The sequence below is a fragment of the Gossypium hirsutum genome, chromosome A07 (genome assembly GCF_007990345.1).
Source record: "Gossypium hirsutum isolate 1008001.06 chromosome A07, Gossypium_hirsutum_v2.1, whole genome shotgun sequence".
Classification (NCBI taxonomy): Eukaryota; Viridiplantae; Streptophyta; class Magnoliopsida; order Malvales; family Malvaceae; genus Gossypium; species Gossypium hirsutum.
Window position 1 is genome coordinate 30,318,397 of NC_053430.1, and position 16,696 is coordinate 30,335,092.

Sequence of the window (16,696 nt, forward strand, 5' to 3'; positions counted from 1 at the left end):
GATGAGCAATGGTGGCTACAAGTTGTTGGTTACATGAGAACGGGGATGCTTCGCGGCTAGGTAACTTAGGAAAGGCAGGCGGTTGGTTTGAGACGATTGGATAGAAGGACATACAGGACCTTTTTCAAAATGCTTACTTTATTAATCATGTCGGTGCAAATCTGGGATTGAATGCAGGAGGAAGGAAATTAGTTGCTATTGGAGTGGAGGCGAAAGTGGATCCAAATTGGGATATGGCTGAGGAGGATCATCAGATGGAGGTTGGGGAGAGAAAGAAATAACCTTACAATACATTGTTTTCTTAAGTTTCTGATGAGTTGGATTCAAGAAAGGCTTTTGTTGGACAAAATATTGTTCACATTTCTGATATAATAACTAGTTCTGCTCGGCAGGGCAGCCAGACTCGATAAAACTCTTAAGTTAGACTGTTTAGGGGGTTGGGTACCCCTAGGCTATTCGTCACCTTTGACACGTGTTGAAGGAGACTAATATTGAGATGACTTTCTTCATGGAAACAAAGTTACAGAGTTCGAGGATGGAGAAAGTTTGAAAGATTTGGGGTTTTACGAACGAAATCGATGTAAGTAGTAATGGTACAAAGGGTGGTTTATCATTCACTGGTTTCTACGGACATCCAGTGGGAACCTTACGATATTAATCGTGGGCACTACTTCAGAGACTAGTAGAGGAAGGAAACAATCCATGACTAGTCATAGGAGATTTCAACGAAATAGTGTATTTCCATGAGAAATAATACGGTAGAATAAGATATGAGAGGGCTATGGAAGCTTTTAGATTTGTTCTTGATGATTGTGAACTCCTAAACTTGGGATACGAAGGCAAATGGTTTACATGGGAGTGTGGTAGATTGCCTTAAAATAATATCCAGAAAAGGCTTGATAGAAGGGTGGTACGAATGGAGTGGTGGGACTTATTTTTGAATTCTAGACTGAAGCATTGTGTACACTCATTGTTTGATAATTGTTCCTTATTACTTAATACAAGTTGTCCGACTGAAATACAGGAGCATGGGCAACGAAACTTTAAATTTGAGGTGACTTGGATACTTAATGAATCATGCGAAGAGGAGGTCAATCGCTTACGGGCGGATTCAATAGGTATTTTGCCTAATTGGATTAAGTCGATTGAATGAGGTTAATACGGTGGGCAAATGATATAAGGCAACTTTCGAGGATGACCACAAGTAAATTACAGAACTGATTAAAAAAGCTAAGCAGAAAGCCTCCGAATGACGATGTATTGGAAGAATTAGTCATTACTAAGATGCAACTGAATTTAGAGATTGATAAGGGCAGAAGATATTGGGAACAACGAGCAAGGGCTAATTGGTTAAGAAATGGGGATCAAAATATAACTTATTTTCACAAGTTTTCTTCGTAGCAAAAATGAACGAATGTTATTAAACGACTTGATAACAAGGATGGTCGAATTTTGGTGAAAGACAAAGGGATTGAATAGATTACTTATTGGTATTTTCAGAGCTATTCACATCACAAGGTGGAAGAGATATGAGGAGACTCCTTTTGGGTATTCCGATTCATGTTACTGAATGCATGAATGAGTTTTTGTGATTGAGGTTCACAGAGAAAGAGATCGAGACGAAAATTCGTAGTATGCATCCTACAAAAGCATCGAGTAACGATTGTATGCCTTTTTTTTTACATATAATTGGTAAAGATGTTAGTAAGTATTGTCTTGATATATTGAATGGTGATGGGCCCCTGAAAAATATCAATCATACTAATATAATGTTTATTCCAAAGCAAACTAATCCTTCTAGTATGACTCATTTTCGACCAATCAATCTATGTAATGTGTTGTTCAAAATAATTTTAAAGGAAATTGTTAATAGATTGTAAATGATTATGTCACATTGTATTAATAAGGTGTAGAGTGCTTTCGTGCCAGGAAGGTTGATTACATATAATATGGTAGTGGCTTTTGAAATATTGTATTCTTTTAAAAGAAAAAAAAGAGGGTGGTCAAAAGGGCTATTTTGCGTTGAAGTTGGATATGAGCAAGGCGTATGATAGAGTCAAGTGGCATTTGGTGGATAAGGTAATGCTAAAAATGAGATTCGCAATTGTATGGGTAAAATTGATAATGATATAAGTAAAGTCTGTTAAGTATACAGTTGTTGTAAATTGTGTAGTAAGAGGAGAAATTTCCCTTTCAAGAGAACTTCAACAAGGTGATCCCTTAAGGCCTTTTCTATTTTTGTTCTACAGTGAGGGGCTATCATCTTTATTGCGATTGGTCTATCAAAAGGGTTTGGTGGAGGGAGCGAAGGCGAGTCGATCAAGGCCTATAATATTGCATCTGTTCTTTGCAAATAATAGTTTGATTTTCGAGGATGTATCTTTAGTGGGGCAATAAATGTGAAAAATGTTTTGGTAAAATATGAGAGATGTTCTATGACTCAAGTAGTGACCACTTTCCAAGAAAGGGGAGCGATGGAGTATACCATTGTGGTAGTTGAAATGACGAATTCCCCAACTACATTACAATACCTCGCTCCTTATACAGGAGTTACTTTGGCTGAATATTTTATGTATTGTAAACGACACACATTAATCATTTATGATGAACTTTTCAAGCAAGCACAGGCTTATCACCAAATGCCTCTTCTATTACGAGGATTGTCGAGTTGTGAAGCTTATCCATGAGATGTTTTTTATTTGCACTCGCGCCTTTTTGAAATATCCCCTAAATCAAGTTATCAGTTAAGTGAAAGAAGTATAACTGCTTTACCAATAGTTGAGACCCAGTTGGGAGACGTTTCGACGTATATTCCTACTAAAGTGATTTTCATATTCTTATCCGTCGATCTATTCAATCTTGGAATCAGACCTACTATTAATGAGGGGATTTCCGTCTCTAGAGTAGGATTCGCGACTCAAATTAAAGCTATGAAATAAGTCGCTGGTAAATTAGAATTGGAATTGGCCCAATTCGTCGAATTAGAAGCCTTTGCACAATTTTCTTCTGATATCGATAAAGCTACTCAGAATCAATTGGCACGAGGTCAATGATTACTGAGTTGCTTAAACAATTCCAATCAGATCCACTTACGGTGGCATAACAAATAAGTACTATTTATACCAGAACGAATGGTTTTCTTGATTAATTAGAAATTGAACAAGTAAGGAAATTTCTTGTTGAGTTACATACTTACTTAAAAATGAATAAACCTTAGTTCCAAAAACGCTTGTGGAAGACATTATTTAAAAATAAATGGAACATTTTCTACTTCAGGAACAATTATAAATAGAAAATTCTAACTTAATGGAATATAGAGAAATTGAGTCTAAATTGCGTCCAATAGGATTTGAACCTTTACCAAAAGTTTAGATTACTTTTGTCATATCCATTAGACAATTGATGCTTTTCATTACGATTTTTTGATATTTTGATTTTTCTTCTCTTGTTCAGTTTTTTTCTTTTCTCTTGGTTGGAAAAACTAAGGAACATGTGAAAAATTGTATTGTTAGGAATTGCGTATTTATTAATTCAATTCAATGAATTGAATTAATAAATACTCAAATAGATAGAATTCAAATATTGAGCTGGTGGTGGGAATCGAAAGTATCGTTAGCTTGGAAGGCTAGAGAAAGGAAAAAGGGTAGTTGATTAACTTTAAAAAATCCCTTATTTATTTTAACTCGAACGTTAGTGAAAAAAAAATACCTGATAGAAATGGGGCTAGGAGTGAGAAGTTTTATGGATCCTGAGAAGTATTTGGGGCTACCGATAGTGGTGGGTCAAAATAGAAAATTGACTTTCCAAAGTATTAAGGATCGAATTCAATGGAAGATTAATGGGTGGTGTAATTGGTGGTTATCGCAAGGAGGTAAAGCAATTTTTATTAAATCTATATTGCAGGCGATTCTCACGTATGTTATGTCATGTTTTTTATTGCAAAATTCCTTTTGCAAAAAGATAGAAACGTTATTATGCCGTTATTGGTGGCAGAGATTACAGTCGCAACAAGGAATTCATTGGTGTTCGTAAGAAGGATTGTGCGCATTGAAGGAGGTTGGGGGATTGGGTTTTCGAATACTGCACTTCTGGCTAAGCAAGGGTAACGGTTAGTTTATAATCCTACCTTATTAGTGGCACGAGTACTAAAAGCAAAATATGACAATGGCGATTTTTTAAGAGAGGAGTTAGGAAGTCAACCTTCAGCAATCTGGAGAAGCATTTGGGCAACAGAGGGGCTTCTGTTGTTGAGGAGTAGCTAACACATCGATGATGGAAAGTCAATACTTGTGTGCGAGGCAGCCTGACTGCTTGGTGATAGACCTTACCCAATTAATTCACCACATGTTTACGTGTTAATATGATTGCTAATCTAATTGACGAGCAAGATTGGGCATGGAAAGAGAATTTAGTGCTTACCACTTTTACTTACCAAGAAGCAAAGAGAATATTCAGCATTCCATTAGTATAGCACGGGCTCTAGGACAAATTGTGATGGTGCCCTAAGAATTCTGGAGAGTATACAATGCGTAGAAGGTATTGACTTTTGCTGAGAGGCTTCCGCGAAGCTGAGGATGACTTGTATAGAGATATAGGTTCAGAGGCAATATCTTTATACAGACAATTGTTGCAAGCAAAAGTGCCAAACAAGATGAAAATTACAATCTGGTGATTTATACTTACCTTCAAAGTCTAATTTGTATTAGAATGTTAGTAATTGATGCAATATGTTTACGATGTGGAGGAGAGTCCAAAACTGGTTTTTATGCTTGTCGTGGTTGCCCCTATGCCCTACAAGTTTGGCAACAACTAGGTATAATTTGGAAACTAAACCAGATAGGAGAATCGTTGCTTCAATGGGTTAAGCAATTATTTACAAGGTGTAATCAACAACAAGTGCTTGTTATTGTTACCATTTAGGCTTTATGGCTATTGAGAAACAAGTTATTGCATGAAGGAAAACAACAAACCAACAATGACTTATGTACCTTCATTTTGGGCTATGTTAGGGAATTGGAAGCATTGGAGGGGGCTTAAACGAGAAATATGACAGATGAGACGATAGTGTGGCGACATCTTGATCCGTGGGTTAAGAGTTAATTTCGATAATAAATTTTATAGAGATTTTGAGGCGTTAAGTTCAGGTATAATAATTAGAGATAACAACGAGTTGACAATGGGTGCAGTTGGAATAGAAACATATCGACCGTGGAGGTGACAAAGGCATTGGTTGCCATTCAGGCTATCAAATTTGCCCAGGAGATGGAGTTTCAGACAATGAAGGTTGAATGAGACTCCTTGGTGATTATTTCAAAGCTTAGGATGCCATGCATAAATAGATCAAAGATTGGCAATCATATTTGGGAAGCCAAACAAATTAAAATGGACTTTGAGAGCTTCAAATTTCAACACATAAAAAGGGGAGGTAATCGGGTGGCTCACTTGCTTGTGAGAGACGGCTTCCTCCGAAAACGAGACGTTTGATGGATAGAGGAGGCTCTAGTGGGGATTCAAGTGCTGGTGGAAGCCAAAGGACAGAATATACATAGTACCAGCTAACGGTTCCGGCTGTGCTGACAAGGAGTGCTAGATCAAAAGATGTTGACTAGCGTTTTTATTAAATCGCTCCAGTTTTAAAGCCTTTCAATGGGTTTTTCTGTTAATTGAAGCATTTTTGCATTTCGTATGTTTGGGGGAGGGGTTGTGAAGGGAAAGGGATAGTTACTTTCTTTTTTCATCTTTGGCCCTCTGTATCTCTTCAATTGCATTGATTTTATTAAGTCAATAAAAGCATGCCAGCTGTTAAGTCAAAAAAAAAAACTTAAAAGGTAAAAGACTTTAAACTTAATCGTTCTTCATTTTCCCATACTTGAAATTCCATCCCAATACCTAAATGTTAACACAATATGCACCACCACCCACACTTCCTCGATGGTCACCATTACCGAAGGCCACATGACCACACCCGTCTAGCGTCCACCAACACCAGCCCACAACCATCATTCGTTTGCCCAACACCCCCTATATTTTGCTTCACTTTCACTTCCAAGTTAATTCTTTGGTAGGCTAAAGCTAAATTTTTCAAAAAAGATATTAAAAAATTATATATATTTTTGGGTCGAAACTAAAGTGTTCATAGCCATAACCAATAACAGTGACTACTCTTCTTTACTTCTAGTGCTTTTCAGAAAGGTAAATAACTAGTCATGAAATGCACTTAATATAAATTTTGATCTTTATTAAGTACCAAATTTTATATATTTTTATTTCTTTAGATCTCTAAAATATTTGTATAATTTTCTAATGACCCTAATTATGTAGTGATCTATAAAACTAATAAGGCTAGAAAACCCGAATCTGAAAACACCATTACTGGAGGTTATAGCTTCAAGATCCTTGATTGTTTTAATCAAGTAAAAAAAAATCTGATAAACGAAATAAAAAAATTTGATTCAATTATTTCAATTATCCCTTAAGTTTCAATTCGGTTAATTTGATTAGCCCCTAATTTTCGATTTATTTGGTTATTCCCATAAAAAAACCCGACCTAACCCAATGCACACCCCTAATGTTTACATTAGGGTAATATATTACTATAGGTCTAATTTTTATGGATTATAAATCACATAATATATAAAAATTACATAGTATAATATATTATAAATTTAGAAAAATAGATTGAATTAAGCTAGACTCGAGCCTTGAATATCTGAGTCCTTCCCAAGCCTATATCTTAAACTTATTTAATTATTTTTGCTCAATCCTATTTTTCGAGATTAATATTTTCACTCAAACCCAACCAAATTTTGGATACAACTTTAGACTTGAATAAGTAACCCAGTTCACGAACAAAACAAATCTAACTTACAACAGGGAAAGTTACCGAAACGGGAATAGAAGTTGAACATCTTCAGGTTTTTGGTTAATGAGTGTATGTGGAGTACAATAAGCTCAGAAGGCCATAAAATTGAGCCAGGTTTAAACAATAGCGAAACACCGTTCCAATTATATTACCAAAAATTACCTGCAGAAGCATTTCTATGTTGCAACCGAACAAGTTGACAGCATATACAGGCCGCCACAATGCCAAGCATTGCTCCAGCAAAGACCTGTGATGGCGTTTAGCCAGAAAATTCCTTAAGTTTTATGACTCGATTCCAACATAAGTTAGTAACCACAAAGAGATCAAATGGCAGTTATCAAGGCAAGCTACTAGAGTTTTGGGGGGTGTTGCATATAATTATGGGAGGAACTTACATTCAAGTTAAGGTCATATTTGTATCGAGGGAAAAAAAGAAGAAATTAGGAACCCATATGTGGAAATAGGGCAACTGCAGATGTAGACCTGTGAAAAACAACCATACATAGACGTTTCAATATTAATGCGGAGACATCCATATTGTTTGTATGGAAAATTAATATTTTGCAGACGGATTATGTTGGTGCAGAACTTCAATTGTTGGGGATGTAACTCTGAATACTTGAACCAAACTTGAAAATAATGCTTGAACACAAAAACTGATCAATATGACAAAACACCAAGTCATGTATCAAGCCATTTTTAGTCTTTTTTGTTAGTTCTCATTGTAAATGTTGTGCGCAAAAATAATTATGAACAAATAAACCTCAAGAATATAATGAAACCCAATGATTGTTTATATTTTGTACAGATAAAAACAATTCACTGAGCACTAAGCCATGTTTAATAGAATATAAATTTCTATAAAAGAAATCTGAAGTAATTCTTTATAAAATAATTTATGAACATCAAAAGATGGAGAAAGAACAAAACGGAACTTTGTTTCAAAGCTTTTGATATGTCATTCCAAATAAAATCTGAATTTTATCTATAACAAATTTCATGTTTGTTAATATAGATACAACCATCTCCTAGCAATAGACATACCATTCAAAAAAGTATCTACCTCGATTGTCACAACTCTTGATTAGTAACAAATAACCAAGAGATGTAAAATTTAATAACTAAGAGACTTAATTTATACCTTATAACTCTTCACTGCTAAATTTTGGATTACTTATAACATTTCCCTTGTAACTATTGGAACATTAAATACTTTGAAAATGCTAACAGATTATGAGCATGATATAGATGTTTTCATTGGAAAACAATATCAACGGAGGAATAGGAATTAGAATTCTACATTTATTTAATTTCTTTAGGAGTTTTAGTTTTACTGGATTTTTTATTTCCTTATAAACTTTAAATTAGGAATTCTATTAGGACTTTAAATTAAGAATTAGATTAGGATTTTCCTTTGTAATTAACAGCTTATAAAAAGACTGCCAATATGAAATAAAAAGGGAGTTTATTTTTTATCACAAACGTTAGTTTGGGAAGAGGTTCAGTCAAAGACGAATCTGCCTTTGAGTAACCATAGGTCGAAGCAAGGATACTTTCTCGTCTAGACCTGTGACTAGATCTTACGCCAAAGCGCATAACTTGGTATCAGAGCCAGCTGTCATGGGTGACGAAAAAACTTTGACAGCCAAGCTGGAGGCATTTATGGAACAAGTGGCTACAAGGCAACAAGCATTAGAGGAGCAGATGGCGATTTTATCTCTTTCGGTCCAAAAGACAACAAAAGAGAATTTAGAAAAAAATAATGAAGAACAAAGCAGCAGTGGAGGCAAGAAAAGAAATTCAGATTCACAACACGGTGGGGGCATGGTGCCAAGATACTCCAAGATGGAATTTCTCACTTATGATGGTGTTGGTGATCCTTTAGGATGGTTAAAAAGATGCGAAATTTTTTTTAGCAATCAGCGGACCAACGAAGAAGACAAAGTCGGCTTAACTTCATTCCATCTCTTAGGAGAAGCACAATTGTGGTTTGATCAAATCGAGGAAGAAGAGACAAATCTGAATTGGGAGCGCTTTAGAGAGTGTTGGCATGTCAGGTTGGGCCACCTATGAGTAACAACCCCTTGAGGGAACTTGCAAACTTGAGACAAACTGGGATGGTAGAAGAATATCAATGTCAATTTCAATCACTACTGGCTAGGACTACTGATCTTAAACCTCGACAACAAGTAAACCTTTTCACTGGCGGATTAGTAGAGAACTTAGAATTGATATCGAGATGCAAAAACCGAGAAACCTTGGAGTTGCAATGAATATGGCTCGAGCTTTGGAACGGAAACAAAAAGTCTCTTCCAAGATGTTATCTCAAACCAATCTAAACTGGTCAGCTTCCCAAAACACTGGCAGCAATTCCATTATTCCAACAACTAAGAGCTTTGCAAAGGGAGGAGGACAAACAACGAAACCAATGGGGAATAACAGCAAAATAGGTTCTTCCGCACCATTTATCAAAAGATTGACACGAGCAGAGATGGCGGAGAGAAGGGCTAAGGGATTGTGTTATAATTGTGACGAGTCTTACTCCATGGGGCACAAATGTAAAATGATATTTTGGATAGAAGTACCAGATATTGAAGATGAGCAAGATGATGAGGTAGATGATCTTGAAATTTCCTTACATGCCATTAGAGGAACTTGCAATTCATCTACTATGCAACTACCAGCAAAGGTGTCAGGAAAAACAGTGTTAGTTCTCGTTGATTCAGGCAGTACACATAACTTTCTACGCGAAGGTCTAGTGCCAAGATTAGGACTGAAAATACAAAAGAAAAGGGGGTTGCAAGTATGTGTGGCAAACGGAGAACGGGTTCCTAGCATTGGCATTTGTAAATCAGTACAGTTCGTTGTGGCCAATGACAACTTTCAAGCTGATTTTTATACAATACCATTAAAAGGGTTTGATATGATTTTGGGGGTTAAATGGTTGTGTACCCTTGGTCCAATTTTATGGGATTTCAGCTCCTTAATTATGCAATTTGCAGTACACAAAAAGAAGATACTCTGGCAAGGGCAGCACCTAGAGGAAGTTCCACGACTCCGCTTGATACAGGGACAGGATTTAACTAATATAGTATTAGATAAGCTACTGGTAGAATTTGCGCATTTATTCCAAGAATCGTCTGGGTTATCTCCTAACCGTAAATGTAACCATCGTATAACTCTCAAACCAGGAACGAGACCAATTGTAGTTAGGCCTTATCGATATCCACATTTTCAAAAGGATGAGATTGAGAAGCAGTGTGACCAAATGTTACAACAAGGAATCATTCGACCCAGTAGATCACCATTCTCTTCTCCAGTACTATTAGTAAAGAAGCATAACGGGTCATGGCGTTTTTGCATCGATTATCGAGAGCTTAATGCTTGCACTGTTAAAGACAAATATCCGATTCCTGTCTTGGATGAATTGTTGGACAAACTTCATAGGGCAAAATATTTTACAAAATTGGATTTACGATCGGGATATTTTCAAATTAAAATGGCAACTACTGATGTGGAAAAGACAGCCTTTCGAACTCACCATGGACACTTTGAGTTTCTTGTCATGCCATTCGGGCTGACCAATGCCCCTTCCACATTTCAGAGTTTGATGAATGACATTTTTCGCCCTTACTTGCGTAAGTTTGTTTTAGTCTTCTTTGATGACATATTAATTTATAGCAAAACATGGACTGAACATATGCATCATGTAAGATTAGTTTTTGAACTCTTGCAGGATAATATGTTGTTCTTAAAGAAATCCAAGTGTTTCTTTGGAGAGTCTCAGGTAACCTACCTCGGTCATGTCATCCATGGTGAAGGGGTCGAGGTTGATCACACTAAAATTAAAGATGTCACCGATTGGCCAACTCCTAAAACTACCAAGGCTCTACGAGGCTTTCTTGGGTTGGCAGGATATTACAGAAAATTCATCAAGAATTATGGACAAGTGGCTACACCCTTAACATCTCTTCTAAAGAAAAATGCCTTCAACTGGACTAAGGAAGCTGATGTTGCTTTCACCCAATTAAAAACTTCTCTTTCAACAACCCCAGTTTTGCAATTACCCAACTTTGCGGAGGTATTTGTGGTTGAATGTGATGCTTCAGACAGCGGGTTTGGAGCTGTACTACAGCAAAAGGGACACCCCATTGCCTTTTTCAGTTGCAAGATTGCAGATCGACACCTTAAGTTGGCTGCCTACGAACGTGAATTAATTGGTTTGGCAAAGGCAGTGACTCATTAGCGACCCTATCTTTGGGGAAGGCATTTCCTCATCCGTACTGATCACTTCAGTCTTAAGTATTTGTTAGACCAACGACTTACGACATCCCCACAACAACATTGGATCAGCAAGCTAATGGGGTTTGATTTCCGAGTGGAATATAAAGCAGGGAAGTTAAACAGGGCTGCAGATGCTTTATCTAGAAAAGACGAAAACTTACCACACCTCATGACTGTTTCATTCCTTCAAGTTGAAATTCTTAAAGCCATCAGACGAGAAATAGAAGCTTCCCCAGAATTATCACAACTCCAGCAAAGAATTCTACAAGGAGAGTTGGGGCCCGATTGGGTTGCACAAGATGGGTTGATTTTCTTCAAAGGGAAGTTGTACCTTTTACCTACCTCACCAATTATCCCCACTCTTATCTCCTCTATACATGCTATGGCACATGAAGGGGAATTGAAAACATTACATTGTCTTCGCCAAGATTTTTTTTGGAAAAGAATGAAGCTTGCAACCTCAAAATTTGTGCAACATTGTTTAGTATGCCAACGCCACAAATGGCAAAATTTACAGCCCGCAGGTTTACTTCAACCTCTTCCAATACCACAACATGTTTGGGATGATATTTCTATGGATTTCGTGGAAGGTTTACCCAAAGTAAAAGGGAAATCGGTACTTATGGTGGTTGTAGACAGACTGTCGAAATACGCTCATTTTTTACCTTTGTCCCATCCATTTACTGCTATATCTGTTGCTACCGTCTTCTTTGCAGAGGTATTCCGACTTCATGGCTTGCTGGAATCCATAGTTTCAGACCGTGATAAAGTTTTCCTCAGTCTGTTTTGGAAGGAATTATTTTGTCAAAGTGGTTCTAAGCTCGCTTTTTCCTCAGCATACCATCCCCAATCTGATGGTCAGACAAAGGTAGTTAACCGAACAATAGAAATGTACCTACGATGCCTCTCTAGTGATCGTCCACGACAGTGGGTCGATTGGGTTCCATGGGCTGAGTATTGCTACAACACCTCATATCACACTGCCCTAAAGGCCACTCCCTTCCAATTAGTATACGGTAGGGATCCACCTCGACTTCTTTCCTATTCAGCTGGTTCTACAAGGATTGAAGCTGTGGATAATGCTCTACAAGATAGGGATGCACTTTTACACAATACTCGGGATAGACACTTGCAAGCTCAGCAACGAATGAAAGCCACTTATGATTTGGGGCACAGAGAGTTGAATTTTAAAGTCGGGGATTGGGTTTGGTTACGACTTTAACAGTATCGACAATTGACGATAACTAAACAGAAGCATCACAAGTTATTGCCAAAATATTTTAGTCCTTTTAAAGTCTTAAAGTCTTAAACATAAAATACATCATGTATTCTACATTTATTTAATTTCTTTAGGAGTTTTAGTTTTACTAGGTTTTTTATTTCCTAATAAACTTTAAATTAGGAATTCTATTAGGACTTTAAATTAGGAATTAGATTAGGATTTTCCTTTGTAATTAACAGCCTATAAAAGGCTGCCAATATGAAATAAAAGGGGAGTTTATTTTTTATCACAAACGTTAGTTTGGGAAGGGGATTCAGTCAAAGACGAATCTGCCTTTGAGTAACCATAGGTCGAAGCAAGGATACTTCCTCGTCTAGACCTGTGACTAGATCTTACGCCAAGGCGCATAACAGAGCATTTTAAGTTGAAGCAGGGAATCAATGGCCACCATATTTAATTCAATGATTCCGATTCAAATAGCAGCTGAAAAGTTGTTAAAAATGTGTCCTTGAAAGTTAGCGACATCACCTGTCCTGTGATTTACCTAAATGAGAATGAAACCTCATTATTTGATATACAGGCAGGAAAGTTTCTAGATTCCTAAATTAGCGTCAAGTTGGATTTGTGTTACAAGTAGGAAAGTTACTGAAACAAGAACAAAAATTCAGCATCTTCTGGTGAGAGTTCAATAAACTCATCAAGCCATAAAATCGAGCCAGGTTTTTACAATAGTAAAACACTGTCCAAATGATATGACAAAAAATTTACCTCTATAAGCATTTCTAGGTTGTAGCCAAGCAACCTTGGCAGCATATACAAGCTACCACAATCCCAAGCATAGCTCCTGCAAAGACCTGTGACGGTGTGTGGCCAAGAAGTTCCTTGAGTTTTCTTTGACTAATTGGATGCCCTTGAAATAGGTCCTCAACGATCATATTAAGAACCTACAACCGGGAAGACATAATTATTCCATGATCCCAACACATGTTAGTACCAACAAAGAGAAAGTTTTCAAGGCAAGCTACTATTAGAATTTCGGAATGTTGCATGCAATTATTGGAGGATGAGCTAACATTCAAGTAAAGGTCATAATTGTACACAGGGGAAAAAAAACAAGTGAGATTTAGGCATATATATGTAGGCAATAGGAAGCTCCTACAGATGTAGACCTATGAAAAACAAGCTTACCCAAATGTTTCAATATTTTTGCAAGACAGAAAATATTGAAAGGCATTCTTATTGTTTATGAAACCCTAATCTTCGGCAAACAGATTATGATCATTTTAAGTTGAAGCAGGGTAGCGATGGCCACCATATTTGTTTCGATGAATCAGATTCAATTAGCAGTTGAAAAAGTTGTTAAAATGTGAAGCATGTACTTGAAAATTAGCCACATTGCTCGTCCTGCGACTTACTTAGATGAGAATGAAACCTCATTATTTGATATTAATTCTTAAAGCTAAAGAAAAGCAATACTGCAAATCAGAATCTAACTTAGTGACATTCAAGAACCATGTTATGATAACATCTTTGCTTTTCCAATCATTAAAGAACCCATTCAACACTTCCACTTCAAAGTCCATATCAAATTCGAAGCTCCGGTCATCAGTGGGGAAAATTCACTCACAGAAGAGTAGGATGTAATTGTAATGCCAAATATACCACGCATACCATGAGGTCCGTGACCCCAAGAACAAGATTATGTAAATGGAAATCCAATGGCATATGCTACACAATATACCCAAAGAGAATATTATCAACTAGCCATTCACCTACAATTTAAGCATTGATAAGTACTCAAACATTGGCAACATTCATCTATAACCAAATTCAGATTTTAAGCCTCAAACTAGGTTTATTTCTGAGTTCTGACAAAAGATTAGCACTACAAATATTCCAATTTCAAAGTTGAAAAAAATATTAAGTCTATCTCTCTCCGGACTCTATTTGAGTAAATTAAAAAATTTGGTGTTTTTCATTAACTTTCATCTATGTCCAAAGTTTACCCACCCTGCAAGTCTCCTTTTCCTTTTCTCTAAACAACCAAGACCTATGGCCCTGTTACAATTACAATTTCGCCATGTTAATAACAGGACCAACAACTTGCCAATATAATGTTCAGAAAATCAAGTCAGCCCTCTTAATAGACCAGCTTCAAGAACCTATACAATTAAAACAACAAAAGAAACGGCGATGCAACATTATAAACAAACACAACCCAAAACTCAAAAATCTTCGAGGTAAATAACAGAGAAAATAAAATTGTTGGTTCTTAGTTCTTACCGCAGCTTGCATCCCCGCATGCCTTCTAACTCCAATGGCGTCGTACATAACAATCAAACTAAACCCCAAACAAACAGGAAACAGGGAGTCCGCTATTCCATGACAAATTGCAACCGATGTCGTCAAAGCAGTACACAAAGCCGAGTGCGAAGAAGGCATCCCACCAGAAGCAAACAATATCCGGAAATCCCATTTCCGCTCTATAAAGAAATTTAAAAAAATCTTCATCGATTGAGCAATGAACCATGCAAACAAACCAGAAACAAACGTGGGATTCGCCGCCAATGTCGCCACGAATGGACTAATCCGAACTTTAGCGCTAGCTGTTACACTCAATAAAGCCATCCCAAGACCTCCACTTTGCAAATAATTGCCATTGTATTGGTCTAAAATTTCTTCCGATTCTGTAATGCAATCGTGCAAACGTGAAGCCCATTTTTGGGAATGCGAAAAAGCCAAGCCTCTGATGCTTCTCAAAACTGGGACTAAAACCAATAAAGGGTTAACCATAAAGCTTCGAATTTTACATTTGGGATATGAGTTTATTGGATCAGAAGGAGATTTAAAGGGGAAAGAAACAAGGGAAGGTCTGAGTTTGAGGAATGAGAAGTGAGGCGAATGACAACGAATTTTGGGACTCTTGGGAATAAAACAGAAAGTATTTAATGAGGGTTTTACAGTGACAGAGCCCATGAGTGAAAAAGCTAATTTCTATTAGCTTCTATCCGCATTTGAGAGAGAAAAACAGAGAAAACAGGAAAGATAAGGAGGAGAGGATCTACATGGGGAGCTTGACTTGAGACTTGGAGATTAGAGAGAGTGGAGAGAAGAAGCAACTGAATGAATGAAGTTTCTTATTTCTACGAGATACTACTAGATAGATGGAAACGTGTGGTGGAGAACAGCCTTCGTTATTGGTTTATTTTAACGAATATGCCACTCTTTAGTCTTTACCCTTTCCTTCAGGACCCCGACGCAAAGAATATGCTACCAGGAACTACTTAAGTAAACTTAAGGGTAAACTACGAAGTTAGTGTCTCAACTTTTATAAGTTTTCACTTTGGTTATGAAAAAGAAAAATTTGCAAAAAAGGCATCTCCATTACAAAACGTTTTCATATTAATAACATGTCATTAATTCAATGTTATTGTACACTTATTTTATTTGCCCAACTTTAATAAATTTTTATTATACCTCCACTCGCGTTTAGACATGTGGCAAGCCCGAAAGATGCCTGAGTAGCAAGCTAAACTCACCTTTCCAAGATGATTACCTAGGCAATAGATAGTCTAATATTCATTAGGAGCATAAAGTTGTCAGTCACCAAATATCATGTAGGCTCATTTACTTTATCTCATCAAGTCAGAATGAATGATAAGATTTGTCTTGTTGCAAACATCCTCATACCATCAAAAACATCCCCCTACACGCTTCGTAATGATGGCCAAATAACTAGTCAAACACGTTAACACCATCTTGCATGAGACCTTCGCCTATAAATATCTCTAAGAACAATGAAGAAAATATGGACTCTTCAAGAATACCAAACCTATACTCTATCAACATACCTTTAGCTCTCAACCTTAGCACTCTCTACACCTTCACTTTCCATAACCTCCGGCTTTCTGCCTTAATTGGGTGAACTAACCTCTGTAGCAACCACCACTCATTTATACTTCCTTCTTATTGTATCATTGCATCAACAATTTTCATTTTGGTCACTCATTTCCTTAAAAAAATAAAAGAAATTAAAAATATAAAATGAATGGAAAAAATAAAAAAACTTAAAAAAATTAGTTAATTAAAATGAATATATAATAACATATGATTAAAATGAAAATATTTTGTAATGACAGTGCCCTTTTTGCAATTTTTTTTTATTTTTTGGACTAATATGTAGTTTGACTTTTGAACTTTTCCAAAAGTACCTAGTTGGTACCTAATTTTATTTTTTACTTAGTTGGTACCTGAAATTGTATTATGTCATCTAGGTTAGTACTTCCGCACTAACACTGTTAATTTGGGCTAACATGGCACTGATAGTG

The 16,696-nt window shown here is 36.6% G+C and overlaps 1 protein-coding gene and 1 pseudogene across 6 annotated transcripts; one reads left to right on the plus strand and one right to left on the minus strand.

Moving 5' to 3' along the window:
* Positions 1–2,112: 2,112 nt before the first annotated feature.
* LOC107952955 (ATP synthase subunit alpha, chloroplastic-like) lies at positions 2,113–3,217 on the plus strand (annotated as a pseudogene).
* Positions 3,218–6,896: 3,679 nt separating this feature from the next.
* On the minus strand, positions 6,897–15,628 carry LOC107952956 (uncharacterized). Of its 6 annotated transcripts, none has more exons than XR_001699010.2 (4): positions 14,652–15,628; positions 13,137–13,312; positions 7,258–7,345; positions 6,897–7,109 (listed from the first exon to the last, which is right to left on the minus strand). XR_001699010.2 is itself a non-coding variant. In XM_041117935.1 (3 exons), exons 1-2 carry the CDS (start codon positions 15,342–15,344, stop codon positions 13,151–13,153), a joined length of 855 nt encoding a protein of 284 aa, XP_040973869.1. In that variant the 5' UTR covers positions 15,345–15,542; the 3' UTR covers positions 6,897–7,109; positions 13,137–13,150. The 6 variants fall into 6 exon arrangements, 4 of the variants coding, with proteins under 4 accessions (XP_040973869.1, XP_040973870.1, XP_016743656.2 ...); XR_001699011.2 differs by having other exon boundaries at positions 7,258–7,518; positions 14,652–15,542; XM_041117935.1 differs by lacking the exon at positions 7,258–7,345 and having other exon boundaries at positions 14,652–15,542.
* Between the last annotated feature and the right edge of the window lie 1,068 nt (positions 15,629–16,696).

What these genes read in the sequence shown, in the direction of transcription:
- LOC107952956 (XM_041117935.1), bottom strand. Translation starts at nt 15,344, where the DNA reads ATGGGCTCTGTCACTGTAAAACCCTCATTAAATACTTTCTGTTTTATT. An exon ending in ATGCGGGGATGCAAGCTGCG is followed by an intron (nt 13,313 to 14,651) that starts GTAAGAACTAAG and finishes TCCCGGTTGTAG; the next exon opens with GTTCTTAATATGATCGTTGA.